At 45.9% G+C, this 21393-nt stretch overlaps 1 protein-coding gene across 1 annotated transcript in view; it reads right to left on the bottom strand.

Annotated features, from left to right (window-relative positions):
* The window catches only part of LOC138663859 (zinc finger protein 182-like), an 89598-nt gene that overhangs the window by 57522 nt on the left and 10683 nt on the right, over positions 1-21393 (bottom strand). Inside the window, exons 2-5 of the mRNA XM_069750214.1 lie at positions 5624-5770; positions 5315-5494; positions 5132-5231; positions 4955-5052 (exon numbers count right to left, since the gene is read on the bottom strand). Of these exons, the coding sequence (XP_069606315.1) occupies positions 4955-5052; positions 5132-5231; positions 5315-5494; positions 5624-5698 (453 nt within the window). The 5' untranslated portion in view covers positions 5699-5770. The remainder of the gene's footprint in view (positions 1-4954; positions 5053-5131; positions 5232-5314; positions 5495-5623; positions 5771-21393) is intronic.

The following is a 21393-nucleotide window of genomic DNA, read 5'->3' as shown; positions in this document are numbered from 1 at the left end:
AGGTAGCCGTGGAGCGCTCCTGACCAGACCTAGGCGCCTCGGGCACAGCCTGAGAAACTAGCTAGCCCTGAAGATAGAAAAATAAGCCTACCTTGCCTCAGAGAAATTCCCCAAAGGAAAAGGCAGCCCTCCACATATAATGACTGTGAGTAAAGATGAAAATACAAACACAGAGATGAAATAGATTTTAGCAAAGTGAGGCCCGACTTACTGAATAGACCGAGGATAGGAAAGATAGCTTTGCGGTCAGCACAAAAACCTACAAACAACCACGCAGAGGGCGCAAAAAGACTCTCCGCACCGACTAACGGTACAGAGGTGCTCCCTCTGCGTCCCAGAGCTTCCAGCAAGCAAGAAAAACCAATATAGCAAGCTGGACAGAAAAAATAGCAAACAAAAGTAACACAAGCAGAACTTAGCTTATGCAGTGAAGACAGGCCACAAGAACGATCCAGGAGAGAGCAAGACCAATACTGGAACATTGACTGGAGGCAAGGAACAAAGAACTAGGTGGAGTTAAATAGAGCAGCACCTAACGACTTAACCTCGTCACCTAAGGAAGGAAACTCAGAAGCCGCAGCCCCACTCACATCCACCAAAGGAAGCTCACAGACAGAACCAGCTGCAGTACCACTCATGACCACAGGAGGGAGCTTGACCACAGAATTCACAACAGTAGCCATGGCAACCCCAAAACGACCACATCATGCAGATTATGCAACACCAGAAAGCGGATATCCTCCTGATGTTCAGGAGCCATGCACATGGTCAATTGGGTCCAGTACTGAGGCTTATTCTTGGCCAAAGGCGTAGCATCAATTCCTCTCAATGGAATAGGATACTGCAAGGGCTCCAAGAAAAAACCACAGCGCCTAGCATACTCCAAGTCCATCAAATTCAGGGCAGCGCCTGAATCCACAAATGCCATAACAGAATAGGATGACAAAGAGCAAATCAGAGTAACGGACAATAGAAATTTAGACTGTACCGTACCAATGGTGGCAGACCTAGCGAACCGCTTAGTGCGCTTAGGACAATCGGAGATAGCATGAGTGGAATCACCACAGTAAAAACATAGCCCATTCCGACGTCTGTGTTCTTGCCGTTCAGCTCTGGTCAAAGACCTATCACATTGCATAGGCTCAGGCCCATGCTCAGATAGTACCGCCAAATGGTGCACAGCTTTACGCTCACGCAAGCGTCGATCGATCTGAATGGCCAAAGACATAGACTCATTCAGACCAGCAGGCATGGGAAATCCCAACATGACATCCTTAAGGGCTTCAGAGAGACCCTTTCTGAAGATTGCTGCCAGGGCACATTCATTCCACTGAGTGAGCACAGACCACTTTCTAAACTTCTGACAATATATCTCCGCTTCATCCTGACCCTGACACAGAGCCTGCAAGATTTTCTCTGCCTGATCCACTGAATTAGGTTCGTCATAAAGCAATCCAAGCGCCAGGAAAAACGCATCAACATCACGCAATGCCGGATCTCCTGGCGCAAGGGAAAATGCCCAGTCTTGAGGGTCACCACGTAACAAAGAAATAATGATCTTTACTTGTTGAACAGGGTCACCTGAGGAGCGAGGTTTCAAGGCAAGAAACAATTTACAATTATTTTTGAAATTCAAGAACTTAGATCTATCACCAAAAAACAAATCAGGAATTGGAATCCTAGGCTCTGACATCGGATTCTGAACCACAAAATCTTGAATGTTTTGTACCCTTGTAGTGAGATTATCCATCCAAGAGGACAGACCTTGAATGTCCATGTTTACACCTGTGTCCTGAACCACCCAGAGGTAAAGGGGAAAAGAGAGACAAAACACACTGCAAAGAAAAAAAAATGGTCTCAGAACTTCTCTTATCCCTCTATTGAGATGCATTAGTACTTTGGGCCACCTGTACTTTTATGACCAGGTGGTGAGGACAATAATGGACCTGGTGGTTAAGAGCACACAGAATGACTTGATAGTTACTGATAATAAAGGACGAGCTCTGGGACGTGGGAACTCTGCTGACCGCAATCCCTAATCCTATCAAACACACTAGAAATAGCCGTGGATTGCTCCTAACGCTCCCTATGCAACTCGGCACAGCCTAAGGAACTAGATAGCCCTGAAGATAGAAAAATAAAGCCTACCTTGCCTCAGAGAAATTCCCCAAAGGAAAAGGCAGCCCCCCACATATAATGACTGTGAGTAAAGATGAAAATACAAACACAGAGATGAAATAGATTTAGCAAAGTGAGGCCCGACTTACTGAACAGACCGAGGATAGGAAAGGTTGCTTTGCGGTCAGCACAAAAACCTACAAAAAGACAACGCAGAGGGCGCAAAAAGACCCTCCGCACCGACTCACGGTGCGGAGGCGCTCCCTCTGCGTCCCAGAGCTTCCAGCAAGCAAGACAACAATAAAAATAGCAAGCTGGACAGAAAAATAGCAAACCAAAGAAATACAAGCAGGAACTTAGCTTCTGCTGGGAAGACAGGTCACAAGAACGATCCAGGAGTGAACTAGACCAATACTGGAACATTGACAGGTGGCATGGAGCAAAGATCTAAGTGGAGTTAAATAGAGCAGCCAGCTAACGAATTAACCTCGTCACCTGTGGAAGGAAACTCAGAAACACCCACCAGAGGAAGTCCATGGACAGAACCAGCCGAAGTACCATTCATGACCACAGGAGAGAGCCCGACAACAGAATTCACAACAGGAGATACTCTGCGCTGTAAGCCTGAAGTAATGTTGCTCTGGGACCTGTAGTCCCACAAGTGTTTTGTGTAGTTTATAATAAGGGAGGCTTACAGGGTTAGTCGGAGAGCTGGGCGGGTCTGACTAATCACACAAACCTCCCACCTATGGGAGTGGTTACGGCTTTATAATGTGACTGAGGTCTGATTGGACTGTGTGTAAGGTCCTGGAAGGCCTACGTGTTGAAGGTGCTAACTTCCTGGAGGAGAGCACATGGTGAGGCTTTGGACCTGGTGGCCTGTGTTTTGGAGGGTTCCAAGTGGGGACGGACATCCTGAACAGCACACAGAGAGGCCGTGTCTGCAGAGACTGTGACGGCTATCTGGGTTGGGGGAAGTTACCGTCCTTCAGTGGGTCTGGAACTAACTGATGTGTGCCTGCCAGGCAAGTTGGTGATCCCCGTAAGGCAGCTTTTCCGGAGGACAGGACCTGTGTGATGTCAGCCGGTGAAAACCTGCAACGCTGTCAAGCAGGTAATCCAGACTGTGTGTGTTTGGCTCAAGAGCGAGCCAGAATATTGGACTCTACCATTTGTGTATGGTCACAGTCCTGATGGAGCAGAGCCATGTTATGAACACTGTTACTTTATGTTGCTGGTTCTGAAGGCTGTTACTTTGTGTGTGTGCCGCTGGGGTTTATGGAGTAATAAATCCAGTTGAACTTTGAAAGAAAAAAAGGTCTTGCTGTGTGTTATATCGCTGCCAAGCGAGTATTCCCCAACGCGCTAGTGATCGCAGCATCACAGGTGTCAAAAGTAATTACAACCTTCTCTGGATCTTGAAAATTAGAGCTTATAAGCAAATTTAAGCCTCATTCATTTTCAGCATTACAACATTAGTTACGTTCAACTGTTTTTGTCTCTGAAGCAGTTTGGCTGTAGAACAGAGCATTCATAGGTGAGAAATGTACATTGGGGGTGTAATAACTTTAGACAGACAAGGTGGTCTCATAGTGGTTACCCCCGATGCTGGATGAGCTGTAGTTTATGGTCAGAGTTACAAACTAAATCAGCCTCTTCCAGGTAAACAAAGGTACAACAGAACAAAACGGAAAATAACAAGTCCATATAACACATGGGTTCAGCTGTTTAAATGTGAGTGTTTTCCTCTCAGACTCCAGCAGAGTCTGAACAGCACATGCAAAGCTTCCTCACCTTGCAAAACAAGCAGACCAAGTGAGACAGCTCCAGATGCCTTAAATCAGAGAACCAAAGATCCAGTCTGGAGGAAAGTGAGCAGCCGATCCCACCCAGCTCTTTCAGCTGCTCCTAAGACCTGGACCCACAATCCAGGCTAATAAAAACACCTCTCAACACTATGAGCTTGAGCCTGCTTCTCCGAGTCCTACAACACCGAGGCTTGGCACCTCAGGGACACACACCTCCCATCCACCACCTGGCCAGCTGCCACCTTACACTGTATTATTCAAGTTTTGTTATCCTTTGTTATTACATATATAAATTTGGCCATTGGGCCATGAGCTTTTTACTGCTCTTAAATAACGTATTCTATTATTCCAATATTTTATTCTAAGATCTATCAATTAAAAGGGTATTTGTTCATGGGACAACTCCCTTAAGTTTGTTTCCATGTTAAAAAGTTAATTGTTATATTTGTTGCTAAAGAAAAACATCAATTTTGGTCTTTTTTTTTAATAATAAATATCAAGGTTGGCCCGCTACTTTGTCCAAGATTTTAATTTTGGCTGTGTATATAAGTTTGACATCCCTGGTCCAGATACTGCTGTCACTATTGACAGCGGCATTTAAGGGATTAAATGCCTATGATCAGTACTAGCATCGATCGCAGCTGTTGAGGCATCTTCATAAGTCACAATAATTTTCCGCAACGCGGAAGGATATTGTGACATTTGCCGTTTACATTCCAGTCCTGACAAGCTGTGCCAAGGCGTAGCATGGGCGGGGCACGGCATCACTATACCCAGTAATCAAATTTATGATGTTCCGTCACTTTAGTGGTTACATTTATTTCAGTGAATTAGGTTCACTGAACTCCACCGAGAGCTTTCATTAAGACCAGGAAGCACAATGGGAGTCTTAATGAATCGGCTCCCTCATTTTCATTACAGAAGTATAAAACATATAATACTGGTGGATAAAACAAGACTGAGCACAAGACCTTCACAGCCGTCTACACATCATAGGGCAGATCTCATGACACCTTCTCTCCATCTACCTGATGATCCTGAGGAACATTGGGATCTTCTTCTTTACAGTCCTGTGGAAGAAGAGGTTGGGGACATCTCTCTGGTGTTGTCCTCTTACTGGATAAAACTGGAGGAAACAAATACAGGGACTGAATTCATTCTTTACATATAGATAATTATAGGTCATGTGTATTTAGTCCTATTACCTGGTGATGTGAGGGGCTGGTTAACCTCCTTGTGTTCTTTAAAATACTTCCACTCCTCCATGGAAAAATAGACGGTGACATCCTGGCATCTTATAGAAACCTGACCCCATACAATGATACCGTCATCCCCTGATCCCTTCATAGCATTACTGTATAATGTCCCAGCATTCCCAGCAGTGTCACCTCTCCAGTCAGCAGCTCAATCATCTTGTAGGTGAGTTCTTGGATCTTCTGGTCATTGACATCCTCATGTAGCATGGGGTGAGGTGAAGGCCCTGTGATTGGGCTCTGGAGTCTTCCCCATCCCTCAGTAACAGGGTCCTGACAGCGCTCACTAGAGGTCTTCTTCACTACTGTGTAATCCTGGTTATGGAGAGACACATTAATAAATCTCACTACAGACATTTCCAGAGTCCTCACCTCTCCAGTTCCGTCCATCTGTTATTCCCATAGATAAGAATGATGTAATGTGACGTCATCAGAATCTCTCACCTCTCCAGTAAGCCGGAAGATGATCTCTAGGGTGAGGGGTAATATCCTCTCCATCTTGTCTCTGTCTCTCTCCATCCTTGATGGGTCAATCAGAGAAATCCTCCTATATAGAAGATCTCCACTGAGAGGATCCAATATTGTAGAGACCTGAATGGGAAGAAGATGAAGATGTAACATCATAAGGACTCCCATGGAATAATACAATTACAGGACATAATATGGGAAACCTATCAGGAGATAGAATGTGTAGATGTTGTATTCTCAGACTGTGTAATCTGCTGAATCATATTTATTAAAAAAAAAATATTTTTTTTCAGATTAAACAGATAAACACAACAATTCTGCAAACAGAGCAGAGTAGAATAATAATACAATAAGAAAACAGACAATCCAACGCAAGGGGGGGGGAAGGGGGTAGGTATACATAGGTATGCAACTGTAGATTATTTAGATCGAAGGTCTAAACATTAGCTAATCTACCAAAATACCGGTTCCTGAAAGTCAAAGCTCCGTATAAACTAAACAGCCAGGCACAAAGCAAGAATTTGTCACAGGCCGAGATATCAGATCCCGGATCACCACAGCACAATCCTCTTCACGAAGGGATAAAGGAAAACCGGCTATCAAGCCACGGCTTCCAGATCTGAGACTTTTTTGTTTTTGATGACGCAAATAACACCAGCGCCCGTTCGTATTGGCAATGAAAGTTCATCCTATCAATCACAGATTGTATGGTCGGTGCGCTAGTCACTCTCCACTTGGAAGCTATTGCCAGTCTAGCGGCTATAAACAAATGTGAGAACACACCTCTCAGTTCATGTGGGATCTCATCCAAACCAATATGCAATAAAACCATTCTACGTCGCAGGGCCATCCGAATCCCAGTCGCCTCCGCTATCACGTCCTGCAAACTAACCCAAAGATACTGTAATTTCGGACACGACCACCACATATGGCTAAGCGTCCCCAACATACCGCAGTCTCTCCAGCACAATGGGGAGCATTGAGGGCCAAAATGGGCAACTTTAACTGGGTAGTAGTACCAGCGTAAGTGGACTTTTTTCAATTGCTCCAGATGGTTTACACAGGAGGAAACTCTCCGAACCTCTAACACCGCATCCCGCCACCCATCAGGCGCTAGGGTGACTTGCAAGTCATCCTCCCACTGACTCATGAATTTCAACTTAACCTCTGAATCAGGATCATTCAGGGCTCTATACAAAATAGATGTATTGCGAGTACTAGGACCAGGCACCAAGAAAAGACCATTTACTGTACGAACTACCGTATATACTCGAGTATAAGCCGAGATTTTCAGCCCAAATTTTTGGGCTGAAAGTGCCCCTCTCGGCTTATACTCGAGTCAATGTGGGTGGCAGGGTCGGCGGGTGAGGGGGTGAGGGCGCTGAGGTATACTTACCTAGTCCCAGCGATCCTCGCGCTGTCCCTGCCGTCCCACGGGCTTCTGTGCTGCAGCTTCTTCCCCTCTTCAGCGGTCACGTGGGACCGCTCATTAGAGATATGAATAAGCGGCTCCACCTCCCATAGGGGCGGAGCCGCCTATTCATTCCTCTAATCAGCGGTGCCGGTGACCGCTGACAGGAAGAGCTGCGGCACCGAAGACCAGGCAGAGGGACAGCGCGAGGATCGCCAGGACTAGGTAAGTATAGCATATTCACCTGTCCGCGTTCCAGCCACCGAGCGTCGCTCCATCTTCCCGGCCGGCGCCTCCATCTTCCCGGCGTCTGCGCTCTGACTGTTCAGGCAGGGGGCGCGATGACGCATACAGTGTGCGCGGCGCCCTCTGCCTGATCAGTCAGAGCAGAGACGCCGGGAAGATGGAGGCGCCGGAACGAGACGCCGGGAGCTGCAATCAAGGGAGGTGAGTATGTGTTTTTTTTTTTTATTGCAGCAGCGGCGGCAGAGATTTCTATGGGGCACAATGAACGGTGCAGAGCACCGTATATGGCACAGCAATGGGGCACAATGAACGGTGCAAAGCACCGTATATGGCACAGCAATGGGGCACAATGAACGGTGCAGAGCACCGTATATGGCACAGCAATGGGGCACAATGAACGGTGCAGAGCACCGTATATGGCACAGCAATGGGGCACAATGAACGGTGCAGAGCACCGTATATGGCACAGCAATGGGGCACAATGAACGGTGCAGAGCACTGTATATGGCACAGCAATGGGGCACAATGAACGGTGCAGAGCACCGTATATGGCACAGCAATGGGGCACAATGAACGGTGCAAAGCACCGTATATGGCACAGCAATGGGGCACAATGAACGGAGCAGAGCACCGTATATGGGCACAGATATGGGGCACAATGAACGGTGCAGAGCACTGTATATGGCACAGCAATGGGGCACAATGAACGGTGCAGAGCACCGTATATGGCACAGCAATGGGGCACAATGAACGGTGCAGAGCACCGTATATGGCACAGCAATGGGGCACAATGAACGGTGCAGAGCACTGTATATGGCACAGCAATGGGGCACAATGAACGGTGCAGAGCACCGTATATGGCACAGCAATGGGGCACAATGAACGGTGCAGAGCACCGTATATGGCACAGCAATGGGGCACAATGAACGGTGCAAAGCACCGTATATGGCACAGCAATGGGGCACAATGAACGGTGCAGAGCACCGTATATGGCACAGCAATTGGGCACAATGAACGGTGCAAAGCACCGTATATGGCACAGCAATGGGGCACAATGAACGGTGCAGAGCACCGTATATGGCACAGCAATGGGGCACAATGAACGGAGCAGAGCACCGTATATGGGCACAGATATGGGGCACAATGAACGGTGCAGAGCACTGTATATGGCACAGCAATGGGGCACAATGAACGGTGCAGAGCACCGTATATGGCACAGCAATGGGGCACAATGAACGGTGCAGAGCACCGTATATGGCACAGCAATGGGGCACAATGAACGGTGCAGAGCACTGTATATGGCACAGCAATGGGGCACAATGAACGGTGCAGAGCACCGTATATGGCACAGCAATGGGGCACAATGAACGGTGCAGAGCACCGTATATGGCACAGCAATGGGGCACAATGAACGGTGCAGAGCACTGTATATGGCACAGCAATGGGGCACAATGAACGGTGCAGAGCACCGTATATGGCACAGCAATGGGGCACAATCAACGGTGCAGAGCACCGTATATGGCACAGCAATGGGGCACAATGAACGGTGCAGAGCACCGTATATGGCACAGCAATGGGGCACAATGAACGGTGCAGAGCACTGTATATGGCACAGCAATGGGGCACAATGAACGGTGCAGAGCACCGTATATGGCACAGCAATGGGGCACAATGAACGGTGCAGAGCACCGTATATGGCACAGCAATGGGGCACAATGAACGGTGCAGAGCACTGTATATGGCACAGCAATGGGGCACAATGAACGGTGCAGAGCACCGTATATGGCACAGCTATGGGGCACAATGAACGGTGCAGAGCACTATATGGGGCACAGCTATGGGGAAATAATGAACGGTGTAGAGCACTATATGGCACAGCTATGGGGAAATAATGATCTATTTTTATTTTTGAAATTCACCGGTAAATGCTGCATTTCCACCCTAGGCTTATACTCGAGTCAATAAGTTTTCCCAGTTTTTTGTGGCAAAATTAGGGGGGTCGGCTTATACTCGGGTCGGCTTATACTCGAGTATATACGGTAAGTTGTTATTAAAAAAAAATGTCAGCTATTTAGTGTGTATAAGATGTCTTAATTGTAAATACTGATAAAATCTATGCCGAATATCAGGGTGTTTCGCAACTAGGCGATCAAACGGTTTAATCATTGTGTCATCAAGCAGCTGATGAAGTGATTTTACACCAGCCCGTATCCATGGCTGTAAATCTAAATATGGAATATGTAATTCTAGCGCCTTCAGTGACACTTCAGTTAATGGAATTTTAATAAGGGTCGGGACCGTCTGTCTCCAAAAATGCAGTGCAGTAGACATGGTCGGTAGAGGGAGCCTACCTGTCCGTGGCCCCAAAGCTTCAACCTCTAACATGAATCGGGTGGAACCTCTAGTTGCATAGAAATTTTCAATTTGCAACCATCTATGATCCTTATCAAGCTGCCACCAGTCCCGCAACCCTGCCACCACCGAAGCCTTATAGTACGCCATCAAGTTTGGTAATCCCATTCCCCCCCAAATCATAAGGGTAGTACATAAGAGATTTAGCCACTCTAGGAGTTTTGTGGGCCCATATGTATCTATTTGTTAAGCGTTGAAGGTTTGTTATAATTTTGCTTGGAACCCTCAAAGGGAGACATCTAAAATAATATAATATCCTGGGGAGAATTTTCATTTTGAAAATGTTGATTCTGGCCACCCAGGATGTCATGAACATATGCAAGGAGTCTAAATCTCCCTGGATAGAGCAGAATAATTCACCTCTATAATATGTTGAGAACATGTAAGCTTTATACCAAGAAAAGGGATACCCTGATCAGTCCAACGAAAGGGAAACTTATTCTCTAATTCAGTTCTGACGACCAAAGGGACCGCGACAGGGAATACCAAAGATTTGGATGCGTTCAGTTTGTAATAGGATACTGCTGCAAACTCCTCTAGTTCAGCCATGACGGCCGAGAACGACCGCTCCAGATCCACACAGGTTATGATAACGTCATCCGCGTAAAGACCAATCTTATGAGCAGCCGGGCCAACCATCAAACCTGAAATATCAGAGCTAACACGGATTTTCTCCGCCAAAGGCTCCATGCATAATGCAAATATAATGGGGGATAGTGGACATCCCTGCCGCGTCCCATTGGTGATCAGAAAGGGAGCAGACACTACTCCAGAGGCGAGAACTCTGGCAGATGGAGTGGAATATATGGCTGAAATCGCTGATAGGATGGGGCCCTCCAAACCGAACTTCCGAAGAACACTTCCCAAATAACCCCAATGTATCCTATCAAAAGCCTTCTCAGCATCCAAAGACAGAAAGGCACTGGGAAGGCCTGACAGTTCCGCCACCCTGATGAAATTCAACATTCGGCGGGTACCATCCTTAGTTTCTCGGCCAGCCACGAAACCGACCTGGTCGGGAGAGACAAGAGAGGGGATTATCAAATGAAGGCGGGAGGCTAACAATTTGGTATATATCTTTAAATCACAATTCAATAAAGCAATGGGCCTAAAATTTCCAGGACTATCAGGGGTCTTACCTGGCTTAGGGAGAGTGGTAATAATAGCTTCCAGATTGGAGACAGCAACGTTGCCTGAATCCCGCCAACTTGAAAACAACCTCAATAGATATGGGGCCAGAATATCTTGGAAAGTGCGATAATATTCATTTGATAGCCCATCCGAACCAGGTGCGGCATGCAGCTTACTACTTTTAATGGTTTTTTTAATCTCCTCCTCTGTAAATGGGGCATTTTACAAGAGTAATTGTTCTTGGGATACACATGGTAAATTAACTGACTATAGGTATGAGTCTATTGTTACCTGGGTGGGTTGACGGGTCTGCTGGTCAGAATGTAAGTTATATAAATGGGAGTAATACTTTGCAAAAGTCTCTGCGATTTCAATCGGATTCCTAACCAAACACCCATTCTGACATAGCAAACCATCCAATCTGGATTTAGCCTCTCGTTTGCGTACCCTACGGGCCAGTATATTTCCCGCCCTGTCTCCAGTGGCATAAAAGTGAGTTTTGAATTTACGTAAATTATGGGCATAGGTAGAGAGCAAATTCTCCCGCAAATTAAAGCGAACCCCGTATATCTCATCTGATACTGCCTGAGAGGGTGAGGTTTTGTTCAGTGATTCCAATTGATCATGTCTAGTTAAGAAGTCATCCCGTAACCCCCTATTGCGCTTCAGTATGGAGGCTTGTTGGATGAGATATCCCCGAATAACCACTTTATGTGCAGCCCATAACGTTTCATCTGAAACTTCCCCATTATCGTTAACGTGGAAATAGTGGGTCAGCTCATTAGAGATACCACACGTCACCCTCTCATTTAGCAAGAGAGAAGGGTTCAGATGCCATCTAAAGGCAGGGTTCACATGATGTTTTAATGCTAACTGTAACACAATGGGGGCATGATCAGACCAAGTAATTAGTCCTATGTTGGAGGAGATGCATCTGGAAAGAACCGTAGTATCTACCAAAATGTGGTCTATCCGAGAGTATGTACGGTGTCGGAAAGAATAGAAGGTATAATCTTTTTCGCTCGCATGGGAGTATCTCCAGAAATCATGTAGATGATATTCTTTGGTTAAACCTTTCAACTCCCCCCTAGGCCGAATACCACCTCGTGAGCAGTCTAGATCTCTATCCATGGGGAGATTAAAGTCTCCGCAATATAACTTTTCATCCTGTGCCAAATCATCCACTCTTTGTAATACCATGCGGATAAATGATTGCTGCGAGTGATTTGGGGCATACAGGACTGTGATAGTGTGCAACTCGCCATTCAATGTGCATATGAGGATCAGAAATCTGCCCGCAGGATCCGCCACCCTCTGAATACACTTAAAGGCTAAGGTATTTTTTAAAGATGATGCACACCCCAGCTTTTTTAGTGTTATTATTAGCGAAGTAGATATTAGAGAATTGCGGGTGACAAAGCCTAAAATTATCAGCTTCTATCAGATGTGTCTCCTGCAGGCAGATGATCTCTGCACCTGATTTTTTCATTTCTTTCCATAGGATGGACCTCTTACAGGGGGAGTTCAACCCCCTAACATTTAGAGACATAATGGTAACACTCATAATTGAACATTCTAAACCTTGCTATCACACATATATCTTCATTAACCCGCATCAGTGCACCTGTGTTAGCCACATAAAAGATCACAGGAACCACATTAAAAAGACCCATATCGAAGGAGTACCTAAAGAAAGGAAGACAAGGGGAACAAAACACAAAGAAAACTAGAAGAACTTCTAAACACAAAGTCATGTAGCCACTAGGCCAATGGCCAGGCTGGTCAGGCAATAAACACCTAAAAGGTCAGTCCTAGACCGTAGGTGGATGCCAGCTCAGGGCACTTCCAAGAGTTACTCCCAAACAGATGAAAATAACCGGGAGTTATCTTGGACGGGGTGCTGGAGCAGAGAGAAAAAAGGTGGAGAGAGAAAGAAAAAACAACAAAAATAGAAAAACAGGGTATAAAATCCGTAGCACCCTCACAGCATAGTCCTGCATCCGGACATCATCTCATTCTCCTCTTCAAGTTTGAAACCGGTCCTGGACGATTTTCTTTCCTGTCGGATTTTGACGGGGAGCGAAGGAAATCTTCCATTCAGTTAGCATGATCTCAGCCTGCTTGGGAGATTGACAGACTACACCACGACCTTCATAGGAAATTATCAGCTTGACAGGGTTAAAACCCCATTTGTATCGGATATGAACATCACGTAGTGCTTTACAGACATGAGCAAATTCTCGCCTCTTTGCCAGCGTGGGCGCTGATAAGTCCGGGAACACTTGTAAGCCATGGTATTCAGCAGGGAGCTCAGGGGTTTTTCTCATCTTCTGCATGAAGGCGTCTGTGGTAGAATAGAAGTGTATGCGCACCAAAGTGTCTCTGGGCAAGGTTGGGTTCACATGCCGTGGCTTAGGGAGTCTATGTATCCTATCAATTAGGAAATCCCTGGGGAGCAAGGAAGGGAGCACAGATTGCATGAATTGAAGTAAAAATTCAGCTAGATCTTTGTCTGGAATGTCCTCCGGTATACCCCTGACACGCACATTATTTCTCCGTGATCTATCTTCCAAGTCATGCATCTTATCTTGAACCATATCCATATCCTCCCTCAAAGCTTTATTTTCATCCACTAAAGCATTTATAGCTTTGGCATATTCGGCCATCTTGCTTTCAACATGTGCAGTCCTCTATAGAATCACCCGATTGGTATTCTTCTTGTACTCTGACATACACATGGTTTATCACGTCACGGCGTGCCAATGGGCAAATGGAATGACGCGACCCCCTGCTGACATGTGTTTAATGCTGCAGTGAGAGACTGACAGCAGCATTTAACAGGTTAACAGCTGTGTGAGGGTCTCAGCTCGCTCTGAAATATGATTATTTTTTACTATATTTGGGGCATAGAGAGGGAGCGGGGCCTCTGTTCCCAGCAACGCATGCCAATATATGACCATGACAGCTGGGGCCTAACAATGGGGTCCTAGAACGGAGACATTAAGAATAGAAAGTGAAAAAATATAAACTAAAATCCAGCTCCATTGTCTAACAAGATAAGAAGTTCTACTTCTGAGTTAACCTGTCCCCAGAATGTCTCCATTACATGTACAGCTCACACCGCAGATAACAGCCCCTCATACATCTATAGCACCGGCCCCGGGGCCACATCTCCAGCCCTGGGAAACTGATAAAGGATGTCGGTGCTATGTCCTGGGGTCATCTGTATCTGCACCAGGAGTGGGGGAAGGGAAGGGTTATTTATTAGGAGGTGGGTGGGTGGTGCCATATTGTGGGGGCAACTTGTACTATCTAAGGCCCCTTTCACACGTCCCTGTCTCTGGTACATGTAGTGACAGTTATCACACATACCGGAGACACGTACACAGTAAAATAATAAACCAACAAAATACCATATCTGTCTGTCGTTGTGTCCCACGCTGTAATCCACGTCTGGGGCTAAATCGTTTTCAACCAGGATGGTGCCAAGATGCGACTGTCCCAGCTGAAAACCACTGGTGAATGAGCTGCTGAGAGCGCAGCATCATTCACCAGCAGTGACATCATCACAGCCGGGCTGAACTGAGGTGACCTCTGGACCGTGGGAAAAGCCGGAGATGATGTCACCGCTGGTGAATGATGCTGCACTCTGAGCAGCTCATTCACCAGTAGTGTTGAGCGATACCTTCCGATATTTGAAAGTATCGGTATCGGATGGTATCGGCCGATATCCAAAAAATATCGGATATCGCCGATACCGATACCAATGCAAGTTAATGGGACACAAATATTGGAATGTATCCTGGATGGTTCCCAGGGTCTGAAGGAGAGGAAACTCTCCTTCAGGCCCTGGGATCCATATTAATGTAAAAAATAAAGAATAAAAATAAAAAAATATAGATATACTCACACCTCCGAAGAACCCTGGCTGTCACCGCTGCGAGCGTCTGCCTGGCTGTCACCTGACCGCTCACGTGACCGTGACATCATCGAAGGTCCTTCACTCTCTGCATTCTCAGGAACGGAGGCAGACGCTCGCAGCGGTGACAGCCAGGGTTCCTCGGAGGGGCGAGTATATCCATATTTTTTATTTTTATTCTTTATTTTTTACATTAACCCCTTCATGACCCAGCCTATTTTGACCTTAAAGACCTTGCCGTTTTTTGCAATTCTGACCAGTGTCCCTTTATGAGGTAATAACTCAGGAACGCTTCAACGGATCCTAGCGGTTCTGAGATTGTTTTTTCGTGACATATTGGGCTTCATGTTAGTGGTAAATTTAGGTCAATAAATTCTACGTTTATTTGTGATAAAAACGTAAATTTGGCGAAAATTTAGAAAATTTCGCAATTTTCACATTTTTAATTTTTATTCTGTTAAACCAGAGAGTTATGTGACACAAAATAGTTAATAAATAACATTTCCGACATGTTTACTTTACATCAGCACAATTTTGGAAACAAAATTTTTTTTTGCTAGGAAGTTATAAGGGTTAAAATTTGACCAGCGATTTCTCATTTTTACAACGAAATTTACAAAACCATTTTTTTTAGGGACCACCTCACATTTGAAGTCAGTTTGAGGGGTCTATATGGCTGAAAATACCCAAAAGTGACACCATTCTAAAAACTGCACCCCTCAAGGTACTCAAAACCACATTCAAGAAGTTTATTAACCCTTCAGGTGCTTCACAGCAGCAGAAGCAACATGGAAGGAAAAAATGAACATTTAACTTTTTAGTCACAAAAATTATCTTTTAGCAACAATTTTTTTATTTTCCCAATGGTAAAAGGAGAAACTGAACCATGAAAGTTGTTGTCCAATTTGTCCTGAGTACACTGATACCTCATATGTGGGGGTAAACCACTGTTTGGGCGCACGGCAGGGCTTGGAAGGGAAGGAGCGCCATTTGACTTTTTGAATCAAAAATTGGCTCCACTCTTTAGCGGACACCATGTCACGTTTGGAGAGCCCCCGTGTGCCTAAAAATTGGAGCTCCCCCACAAGTGACCCCATTTTGGAAACTAGACGCCCCAAGGAACTTATCTAGATGCATAGTGAGCACTTTGAACCCCCAGGTGCTTCACAAATTGATCCGTAAAAATGAAAAAGTACTTTTTTTTCACAAAAAAATTCTTTTAGCCTCAATTTTTTCATTTTCACATGGGCAACAGGATAAAATGGATCCTAAAATTTGTTGGGCAATTTCTCCTGAGTACACTGATACCTCATATGTGGGGGTAAACCACTGTTTGGGCACATGGTAAGGCTCGGAAGGGAAGGAGCGCCATTTGACTTTTTGAATGAAAACTTATCTCCATCGTTAGCGGACACCATGTCGCGTTTGGAGAGCTCCTGTGTGCCTAAACATTGGTGCTCCCCCACAAGTGACCCCATTTTGGAAACTAGACCCCCCAAGGAACTTATTTAGATGCCTAGTGAGCACTTTAAACCCTCAGGTGCTTCACAAATTGATCTGTAAAAATGAAAAAGTACTTTTTTTTCACAAAAAAATTCTTTTCGCCTCAATTTTTTCATTTTCACATGGGCAATAGGATAAAATGGATCATAAAATTTGTTGGGCAATTCCTCCCGAGTACGCCGATACCTCATATGTGGGGGTAAACCACTGTTTGGGCACTCGGCAGGGCTCGGAAGGGAAGGCGCGCCATTTGACTTTTTGAATGGAAAATTAGCTCCAATTGTTAGCGGACACCATGTCGCGTTTGGAGAGCCCCTGTGTGCCTAAACATTGGAGCTCCCCCACAAGTGACCCCATTTTGGAAACTAGACCCCCCAAGGAACTTATCTAGATGAATATTGAGCACTTTAAACCCCCAGGTGCTTCACAGAAGTTTATAACGCAGAGCCATGAAAATAAAAAATAATTTTTCTTTCCTCAAAAATGATTTTTTAGCCTCGAATTTCCTATTTTGCCAAGGGTAATAGGAGAAATTGGACCCCAAATGTTGTTGTCCAGTTTGTCCTGAGTACGCTGATACCCCATATGTGGGGGTAAACCACTGTTTGGGCGCACGGCAGGGCTCGGAAGGGAAGGCACGCCATTTGGCTTTTTAAATGGAAAATTAGCTCCAATCATTAGCGGACACCATGTCACGTTTGGAGAGCCCCTGTGTGCCTAAACATTAGAGATCCCCCAGAAATGACCCCATTTTGGAAACTAGTCCACCAAAGGAACTAATCTAGATGTGTGGTGAGGACTTTGAACCCCCAAGTGCTTCACAGAAGTTTATAACGCAGAGCCATGAAAATAAAAAAAAAAATTATTTTCTCAAAAATGATCTTTTAGCCTGCAATTTTTTATTTTCCCAAGGGTAACAGGAGAAATTTGACCCCAATATTTGTTGTCCAGTTTCTCCTGAGTACGGTGATACCCCATATGTGGGGGTAAACTACTGTTTGGGCACATGCCGGGGCTCGGAATTGAAGTAGTGACGTTTTGAAATGCAGACTTTGATGGAATGCTCTGCGGGCGTCACGTTGCGTTTGCAGAGCCCCTGATGTGGCTAAACAGTAGAAACCCCCCACAAGTGACCCCATTTTGGAAACTAGACCCCGAAAGAAACTTATCTAGATGTGTGGTGAGCACTTTGAACCCCCAAGTGCTTCACAGAAGTTTATAATGCAGAGCCGTGAAAATAATAAATACGTTTTCTTTCCTCAAAAATAATTATTTAGCCCAGAATTTTTTAATTTTCCCAAGGGTAACAGGAGAAATTTGACCCCAATATTTGTTGTCCAGTTTCTCCTGAGTATGGTGATACCCCATATGTGGGGGTAAACTACTGTTTGGGCACATGCCGGGGCTCGGAATTGAAGTAGTGACGTTTTGAAATGCAGACTTTTGATGGAATGCTCTGCGGGCATCACGTTGCGTTTGCAGAGCCCCTGATGTGGCTAAACAGTAGAAACCCCCCAAAAGTGACCCCATTTTGGAAACTAGACCCCGAAAGGAACTTATCTAGATGTGTGGTGAGCACTTTGAACCCCCAAGTGCTTCATAGAAGTTTATAATGCAGAGCCGTGAAAATAATAAATACGTTTTCTTTCCTCAAAAATAATTATTTAGCCCAGAATTTTTTATTTTCCCAAGGGTTACAGGAGAAATTGGACCCCAAAAGTTGTTGTCCAGTTTCTCCTGAGTACGCTGATACCCCATGTGTGGGGGTAAACCACTGTTTGGGCACACGTCGGGGCTCAGAAGGGAAGTAGTGACTTTTGAAATGCAGACTTTGATGGAATGGTCTGCGGGCGTCACGTTGCGTTTGCAGAGCCCCTGGTGTGCCTAAACAGTAGAAACCCCCCACAAGTGACCCCATTTTAGAAACTAGACCCCCCAAGGAACTTATCTAGATATGTGGTGAGCACTTTGAACCCCCAAGTGCTTCACAGACGTTTACAACGCAGAGCCGTGAAAATAAAAAATCATTTTTCTTTCCTCAAAAATGATGTTTTAGCAAGCATTTTTTTATTTTCACAAGGGTAACAGGAGAAATTGGACCCCAGTAATTGTTGCGCAGTTTATCCTGAGTATGCTGGTACCCCATATGTGGGGGTAAACCACTGTTTGGGCACACGTCAGGGCTCGGAATTGAGGGAGCACCATTTGACTTTTTGAATACGAGATTGGCTGGAATCAATGGTGGCGCCATGTTGCGTTTGGAGACCCCTGATGTGCCTAAACAGTGGAAACCCCTCAATTCTACCTCCAACCCTAACCCCAACACACCCCTAACTCTAATCCCAACTGTAGCCATAACCCTAATCACAACCCTAACCACAACCCTAATTCCAACCCTAACCCTAAGGCTATGTGCCCACATTGTGGATTCGTGTGAGATTTTTCCGCACCATTTTTGAAAAATCCGCGGGTAAAAGGCACTGCGTTTTACCTGCGGATTTTCCGCGGATTTCCAGTGTTTTTTGTGCGGATTTCACCTGCGGATTCCTATTGAGGAACAGGTGTAAAACGCTGCGGAATCTGCACAAAGAATTGACATGCTGCGGAAAATACAACGCAGCGTTTCCGCGCGGTATTTTCCGCACCATGGGCACAGCGGATTTGGTTTCCATATGTTTACATGGTACTGTAAACCTGATGGAACACTGCTGCGGATCCGCAGCCAAATCCGCACCGTGTGCACATAGCCTAATTCTAAAGGTATGTGCACACGCTGCGGAAAACGCTGCGGATCCGCAGCAGTTTCCCATGAGTTTACAGTTCAATGTAAGCCTATGGGAAACAAAAATCGCTGTACACATGCTGCGGAAAAACTGCATGGAAACGCAGCGGTTTACATTCCGCAGCATGTCACTTCTTTGTGCGGATTCCGCAGCGGTTTTACAACTGCTCAAATAGAAAATCGCAGTTGTAAAACCGCAGTGAAATGCGCAGAAAAAAACGCGGTAAATCCGCCATAAATCCGCAGCAGTTTAGCACTGCGGATTTATCAAATCCGCAGCGGAAAAATCCGCAGAGGACCAGAATACGTGTGCACATACCGAAACCCTAACCCTAGCCCTAACCCTAGCCCTAACCCTAGCCCTACCTCTAACCCTACCCCTAACCCTAGCCCTAACCCTACCCCTAACCCTATTCTAACATTAGTGGAAAAAAAAAATTCTTTATTTTTTTATTGTCCCTACCTATGGGGGTGACAAGGGGGGGGGGTCATTTATTATTTTTTTTATTTTGATCACTGAGATATAATCTATCTCAGTGATCAAAATGCACTTTGGAACGAATCTGCCGGCCGGCAGATTCGGCGGGCGCACTGCGCATGCGCCCGCCATTTTGGAAGATGGCGGCGCCCGGGGAGAAGACGGACGGACCCCAGCAGGATCGGTAAGTATGATGGGGTGGGGGGGAGCATGGGGGGGGATCGGAGCATGGGGGGGGTGGATCGGAGCGCGGGAGGGGTGGAACGGAGCACGGGGGGGTGTAACGGAGCACGGAGGGGGGTGGATCGGAGTGCAGGGGGGGTGATTGGAGCACGGGGGGGGGGGGGTGATTGGAGCACGGGGGGAGCGGACAAGAGCATGGGGGGAGCGGAGCACAGGACGGAGGGGAGCCGGAGCAGTGTACCGGACAGATCGGAGGGCTGGGGGGGCGATCGGTGGGGTGGGGTGGGGGCACATTAGTGTTTCCAGCCATGGCCGATGATATTGCAGCATTGGCCATGGCTGGATTGTAATATTTCACCAGTTATAATAGGTGAAATATTACAAATCGCTCTGATTGGCAGTTTCACTTTCAACAGCCAATCAGAGCGATCGTAGCCACGGGGGGGGTGAAGCCATCCCCCCTGGGCTAAACTATCACTCCCCCTGTCCCTGCAGATCGGGTGAAATGGGAGTTAACCCTTTCACCCGATCTGCAGGGACGCGATCTTTCCATGACGCCACATAGGCGTCATGGGTCGGATTGGCACCGACTTTCATGACGCCTATGTGGCGTCAAAGGTCGGGAAGGGGTTAATATGGATCCCAGGGCATGAAGGAGAGTCTCCTCTCCTCCAGACCCTGGGAACCACACGCACCGTACACGCCGAAGATGACTAGGAACTTCCGATTCCGATATCACAAAAATATCGGAACTCGGTATCGGAATTTCGATACAGCAAATATCGGCAAATACCCGATACTTGCAGTATCGGAATGCTCAACACTATTTACCAGTGGTTTTCAGCTGGGACAGTCGCATCTTGGCACCATCCAGATTGAAAACTGTATATCCCCAGATATGGATTACAGCATGGGACACAACAATGGACAGATATGATATATTGTTGGTTTATTATTTTACTTTTATTACAGGAGATCGAGGGCTTCACAGGAATTGGGTGATGCGGTAATTATGGTTTAATTTAGAATATTAAAGGAGTCTCTGTAATTTTTTCAAATAAAGGATTTTATTCTGGCTGTGTGTTTATTTAACATACTAGATGGTGGCTCGATTCTAACACATCGGGTATTCTAGAATATGTATGAATGTATGTATGTCGCACTTAGCACAGCCACGTAGTATATAAGACAGTCACATAGTACATAACAAAGCCACGTAGTATATAGCACAGCCACGTAGTATATAGCACAGCCCAAGTAATATATAGCACAGCTCACGTAATATATAACAGCCCAAGCAATATATAACACAGGCCACGTAGTATATAACACAGGCCACGCAGTATATAACACTGACCACGTAGTATATAGCAGCTAGGCAGTATATAACACACCCCACGTAATATATAACACAGCCCACGTAATATATAACACAGCCCACGTAGTATATAACACAGCCCACGCAGTATATAGCAGTGTGGGCACCATATCCTTGTTAAAAAATTAAAAAAAAATAAAAGAGTTATATACTGACCCTCCGGCATCCACCAAAGCTGTCTGCGAGACTGCTAAGTCATCTGGGTAATTTCCCAATGCATCACTGGGAACGGAAGCTGGCGGCAGCATCGCACGCATCGGTGGACGGCGGAAGGTGAGAATAGCACAATTTGTTTTTTTAAAT

This window comes from Ranitomeya imitator, chromosome 2 (assembly GCF_032444005.1).
Source record: "Ranitomeya imitator isolate aRanImi1 chromosome 2, aRanImi1.pri, whole genome shotgun sequence".
NCBI lineage: Eukaryota > Metazoa > Chordata > Amphibia > Anura > Dendrobatidae > Ranitomeya > Ranitomeya imitator.
The sequence above is the reverse complement of the archived record's forward strand: the minus strand, read 5'-3'. Positions and strand labels throughout refer to the sequence as shown.